The 6454-nt window shown below is 34.6% G+C and overlaps 1 protein-coding gene across 3 annotated transcripts; it reads right to left on the minus strand.

The window, feature by feature from the left end:
• Window positions 1–2112: 2112 nt before the first annotated feature.
• On the minus strand, window positions 2113–6234 carry LOC112514420 (CRAL-TRIO domain-containing protein C23B6.04c-like). Of its 3 annotated transcripts, none has more exons than XM_025120888.1 (6): window positions 6170–6234; window positions 4547–4641; window positions 4097–4273; window positions 3432–3530; window positions 3109–3354; window positions 2113–2645 (listed from the first exon to the last, which is right to left on the minus strand). In XM_025120888.1, exons 2-6 carry the CDS (start codon window positions 4616–4618, stop codon window positions 2349–2351), a joined length of 891 nt encoding a protein of 296 aa, XP_024976656.1. In that variant the 5' UTR covers window positions 4619–4641; window positions 6170–6234; the 3' UTR covers window positions 2113–2348. The 3 variants fall into 3 exon arrangements, with proteins under 3 accessions (XP_024976656.1, XP_024976657.1, XP_024976658.1); XM_025120889.1 differs by having other exon boundaries at window positions 4547–4655; window positions 6170–6213; XM_025120890.1 differs by lacking the exon at window positions 6170–6234 and having other exon boundaries at window positions 4097–4196; window positions 4547–4634.
• Between the last annotated feature and the right edge of the window lie 220 nt (window positions 6235–6454).

Here is a 6454-nt window from a genome sequence, read left to right on the forward strand (position 1 = left end):
AATTAACATAATAATTTTCAGGCTCGTTCCTGACATTTGATAGGCCCTGGACAAACGTAAAAACAAAACTCACTGCAAGAAACAAGGCAACGACTTTTGTCGTCGCAAAAAGTTCATTTATCATCAGAAAGAGTATATAACAACGACATGCTATAACTTGTAGCAGAAACATGTCATCTCTAAAAAATGCATCGTCAGAGTTCACTTTTCTTGTAGTGACCCTCGGTAAGTACGGAAAAAAAATCAATAAATTACTTTCATTAGTATAAAATTGAGTAGAAGAAATGCTAATAATTTAGTGAGAAAAGAAATCTCAATAACAAGAAATATGTGTTATTTTGATACAAAAAGAGAATTCGTGTGAATGAAGTAATAATGAGGGTCCATGAGAGATCAATAATAAAGAAGATTATCAAGGTTTTCTATACAAGTAGACAAATGAGGATCAATAAAAATATGAAAGAAACGATGATTCATTGAGATCCAATAAGAATAAATAATGAATTAAACATATAATATGCAAGTTCAACAAATGATTATTTGAACATTTAAATAGAATCTTGTGATGTGGTGGAATCCCAATGAAAGATACATAAGTCAAACAATTGATGAAAATATCTTAATTCTATTTTCCTTCTTTTTTTGTTCAACTAAAATAAGATGTTAAAATTAAAAGTTTATAGAACATGACATGTATAAGAGACATTACTAAATACATCTAGTAGAAAGAAAAAATTATTGATTAATCACAAAACCATGAAACACGTCATAAATTATAAGAACAATAGATTGATTGTCAAACAATAGTAAAAAATATTATTTAGAAGCAAAAATAGATAACAATAGTCAACAAAAACAATTAGAACAAGATAACCAAATAGCAATAGTCAATACAAACATAAACTGATAAAAATATCCAACAAAAATATATAGCAATAGCAAGTACATGATCTTAAAGTTGAATTGTTGAAGCACAAAAACAGTCAAGCATATAGAGATAGCAATAGTCAATATCATTGGACCTTATTGGAGATAAAAAAAAATAGAGCGACAATAAACAATATCATATAATGAATGACCAATTTAATTTTTTTATTTTCTTCTCCAATGAAATTAGTTGATATATTTTTGTGCTCTTATTATCTACTAAATTCTTTTTGCCTCTTATTATATGCTACAATTTTTTGGGTTTTTTTTAATATATTAAATTCTTTAGACTACTATTGTATTTAAAAAAAAATAGGCCCCGTGATATTTTTGGGCCCTAGGCGTGCGCCCGTGTCGCTCTCCCCGGGACGACCCTGATCATTTCTCGCATTTATATAAATCACATATGTTTTCTTGATCATACTTGACATCTTTCCATATGTATGTGTTTGCCTCATTGTTGTTCCCAAGTCTTAAAAGTTGACATCTAACATTAGTAGAGCCGTTATTTCTTTAGGCCTTCCAAATTCATATATCCATCGGTTAAAAACATTAGAGGTGTATATTGCTAATTGCTAATTGCTAATTGCTAATTGCTAATTGCTAATTGCTAATTGCAAAGATATGAAGGGTTGATTATGTAATATGTACAAAAGATGGGGTGTTTTGCAAAAATTGCTTTTATTTTTCATGGTAAATCCCAAACCATGCTTTCTTGGAGTTTCAAAAGTAAAATAAAACCATGGGCATATGTAATTCAGATGGCAGAAACCAAGTCTTTAACTAAAACAATTATTCTATAATGTTTCTCCTAATAATTAGTTGTTCTAATTCTAAGGACTAAGGAGACATAAGGCCTTTTCTTCGTAAATCCAATCCGGACACCATCTCTCTTTCCGATGATGGTTATGTGACCAGTACAGTGTTGACACTCCAAAGGATGGTATATATATAGGTGGAAGTTCAAACAAGAACACGTTCATTTTACGAGAATGAAAGAACACCCTTTGACTATAGACAAAACCAAATCAAATAAACTCGGTATGTCACACAGGGGTAGGATGTACACATACCATGCCACTAACCGAAGGGTAAAGAGGTTGTTTCCATGAAAAACCATGGCTTGCAAAAGAAAAGCGGGAAAAACAAGGAGACACGCAAGAAAAGTAGCATAGTATCATGATATATGCAAACACGCAACATGTATTGTGTGCAGATTATAAGTACTAGGTGTAATGAGTAAAGTATCGAGAATTCGAAGATGACATAAATTTCAGCAGGACGATAAGCAAGAGTGTTTTTGTCACCATTCATCTAGTATTCATGGCTAGATTGTATAAATGAGACTAGATAGACCATTAAGGTTACTATATTTACCTTCTACAGCAGCAGTTAGCAGTCGGTTATGATCCAGTCTTGGCCTAAGCAACAGACTCGGGCTCTGGTGCGACTGCGGCTCCAGCAACATGGTTGCCGGTGGTTGCAGCCGATGCCATCTTTTCATCAAATCCCCAGAATTTTGCAGCTTTGACATCATCCTGAGCCATTAATTTTGAGAAATCTTCATGGTCATACTTCATGGTCGCTTTTCCACCAAACTCGGTTGGAAGATTATCCACATCGAAAAACGATTTTATGAGCTCCAAACTCTCTTTATTCTTTGGGTACACAAATTTCACCTTCTGGAATGTTTTTGGATCCAAGAAATATTTAACAATCTGCACATTGATGCAAGTGGTCTATTATTATTTCTTAATTGGGAATTCTGAATCAAAGCAAATGCATTCACAAAATAATACTACAACATAATGGAGCTTTTTACACCGTTGAAAATCACTTTTTTGCACGGTTTTACGTGTAAAAGTAGATGTTCGGGCACCTTATTATACACGGTTCTATAACCATGTAAGAACGTGATAAAAAAAATGTTAAAATGTGGATCTTTTTACATGGTTATTGACCAAACCCTGTAAGAAGGCACTACCATTTTACACGGTTCTCTCAAAACACCATGTAAAAAGGTATTACTTTTTTACACAGTTTTGGTTAAATAGCCGTGTAAATTGTAAAATTTATCTATTTTAATAGTTCCGCTTAATTTTGTACTAACCAGTATCCAATTCAAGAATCAACAAGATCTAGTTTCCACTAATACTATGAGTAAAAAAAATGTACACAAACCTTCCAAAATGCTTCAAATATTCGTGGCGGGCTGTATAAAATTGCCACAGCTAGCCTCTGAGGGTAGTGATTCTGCAGTATAGTGACAGTATCTCGAGCAGTTTTAATTGGTACATTGATGCTGAAAGACAATCCAGTGAAGTCTATCAACCAAACCATTTCTTCCTGGCCGTCTGGAAGATTCAGGATGGCGTTTTCCATCATGTACACCAGATGTCGGATCTGGGTGTCCATTGATGTTGTATTCTGCAACAAGTGTCATGATAAGAGTTTGTACCATAAAAAGGATGAAGAAATTTGAGATTTCAGAACCATATAATCACCTGCAATCCAGGTTTCATTATCAGAATACTCCTTCCAAAACGGTCACGAAAATTTGCTCTGAAAAGTTTCCCAGTTTCACCTTCAACTGCAACTTCTTGCTGGCAAGTGAAAGAGAAAACAGTTGGTGCAGGTGCAACAATAAGTGGTACCAAGTGAAAACATTCTCTGATTTCTTGTCTACAATTTCTGTTCAACTATGCACTATGCAACTGAGAAGATCTTTTAGGGGCTGTTTACCAACACAAACCGGGTAAGAGTCACCACCTCATTTACACCATCATCTCTGACCAGGTAAGGAGCCGTTTACTAAACGTCTACCTGGGTATGCACTTACCAAGTCACATTACCTTACCGGATGAATATGACAAGGAGTAAGAATCTTACCTGGTAAGAACGAAGGCAAGGACCGGGAGTCTTACCCGATAAGTGATGGTGACGACTCTTACCATGTTTAACGCTTACCGGGTAAATTGTTGCATCTGATGCCGTTTTGGTGGACTAAAATCTTACCCGGTGAGTAAGCGATAGTGTTGAATTTTACCGGTAAACGTTTACCGAATAAGTGTTTGGTAAACGGCCCCTCAAGTGTCTCTTACCCGCTAAGAGGCAGGCCTCTTAATTTCCATATTAAGAAATCAAGAAGAATGCAACACTGATCACATACCCAACGGATTTCTTCTGGTTTATAGGTAGATCTCCAAATAAGCGTCTCTTCCAACATCTTTTTTGCTTTGTCTACATTCCAGTTACGAGCTTCCAGATATCTTTTCAAGCATGCATCAGTGCAATATATTAAATTGCGCCCAGAAAGCGGGCCAAGAGCAACTCTCAGCTCATTGAGCTGCAGTGACAATAAACCCACAGCTGCCTTGATAAGACCTCCCAATTTTGGCACATTTTATAAGAAAAAGCAAAGAATGAACTGTTATTTGTCAAGGATTGTTTATAACTTGGCAAACCATGTAGGATCTAGTAAAAATCTCCAATTTCCAAAAGATTAGAAATGCTAATCCAGATGTTTATGCTGCATCAAAGAGTTTTATCAAATCAAAAGTAAAAATTATAATGTTAGACATCTAGTCGCAGTTTGAGATATACTACAGCTTGTATTTACCTTAGCCTCGGGTTGCTGCTCATGATGCTCCTGATCTTGTTGTTGCTGAGAAGACCCACGACGGCGAAACATGGGTGTGGTGAACAAAGGTACGACTACAGACGGAAAACTTTATCGGTTTTTAGATAATCAAATAATTCATCATAAAGAAAGAAGCAATTCCTCATACCCTCATATTTTCAAATAAAGATAGAACTAGACAAGTCCTTATGCTATATCATGTACAAAGAAAGAAGGGGAAACGCTTAACAGACAAAGGGACATAAATGAATTACAGGTTCAGCCCACAAAATACTTCCTGAAATGCAAATTGGTCTTTGGCAAAGAATAAAGGAAACAAAATAAAAATTATCATGAATATTCATGCAAAGAAAGCTAATTAAAATCGAATTCTATTATTAGAAACAGTAGGCGATTGACGATTCAACTTTCATCCATACCAATACCAGACACCACTCGGCCAATAAATACCACAATACCAAGTAGAGTTCGTAGCATACAAATTACTTTTCTTTTTTTATTTAAAGAAGTATATGCAGTAGCACCCATCACCAAAAATGATCTACATCATTAAGAATTCGCCAAATAAAAGCCATGGACAACAAAGAAGTCCGTCTTGTCAAAGACCTGTTTGTGAGTTTATATGGTTTTGAATACTAATACGACAATAATCGGCAGATTTCTTGTCAAACTCATAGTAGGCTCTTCTAAAATTTAATTCCATTTGTAGAAACAATTGTGAACCAGATAGAAAGCTGCATTTGAATCCCACTGTATTTAGCATTTTTTTATAGGAAATAAATTGCGCAACTGCATATGAATATTACTGTATCAAACTTCTTTAGGACCACACACTGTAACTACTATGAAATGTGTTAAAACGTGCTACTAGCGTACTACCTCCCATAAAATTTGCATCTATGATTAAACAATTCCATAAACCCATTGGAACGATAACGGTAGTTAGGCAATCAATCAACAAATTAGGTCGATAATTTGATGTGATGATCTCAGTTGGCAGATACACATTTAATGAACGAGAACAGTGTTACAATCAATGTAAGACGTTGAAATTTATGAGAGAAAGGACCATCATACTAAAAGGATGATAAAATTAGTGAAACACAAGTGTGATCCCAATTGAAACTATGGCACATGCCTCGGAAGTAACCTAATTTCAAAAACTGACTCAACAAAAACAACCATAATAAATCAGAATCAAATAGGCCCACACGACGTAACCTGCCGATTTTGATGATAAATTGGAAAAGCAAGCAAGAATTACAGCAGGATTCCTTAACCTCCTTCAAAAAAGTAAGCTTAATTTAACGATAAGGGCCCCCATACATTATGATTAAACAATTAAACACTCAATTTGTCATCTGTTCCGTTCGTTTTCTCTTTTACAACCAGTCTTCCATAAGTTAAAGCACCGGAAAATTGGAATATCAATGTAGAACACGATACATATATGGATCACAATATCTGTAACACGCACCATCCAGAATTTGAATTTATAATATTCTTAAGCAATTAAAGCTAACACAAACACATAAAAAGCATTTAAGATGCAAATTCATTGAAATCGAACCTCCGATTAGGAAAAACCCGAGAAGAACTTACAGTGTGTGTGCGGGCCTGCGGGGGAACGGGAGAGAGCTGCGTTTGGTCTGCTGCTCGGCCTCCACAAAAATATCTGGCAGGCTACATATAGCCAAGTGTACGAAGCATAACTCAACAAATGAACGCCTGTACAAATAGTTCATTAAATTAATAACGGATTAACTATGTATTTAATTAAATTTTATCGATAATTCATCAGTAATTTAATTAAATTATTTTTTATTTTTTTAATTTAAAAAACACTAACAGGAATATATTTTATCTTTAATTAAAATAAATTTTATC

The sequence above is a fragment of the Cynara cardunculus genome (assembly GCF_001531365.2).
Source record: "Cynara cardunculus var. scolymus isolate 2C chromosome LG 6, CcrdV1, whole genome shotgun sequence".
Lineage (NCBI taxonomy): Eukaryota > Viridiplantae > Streptophyta > Magnoliopsida > Asterales > Asteraceae > Cynara > Cynara cardunculus.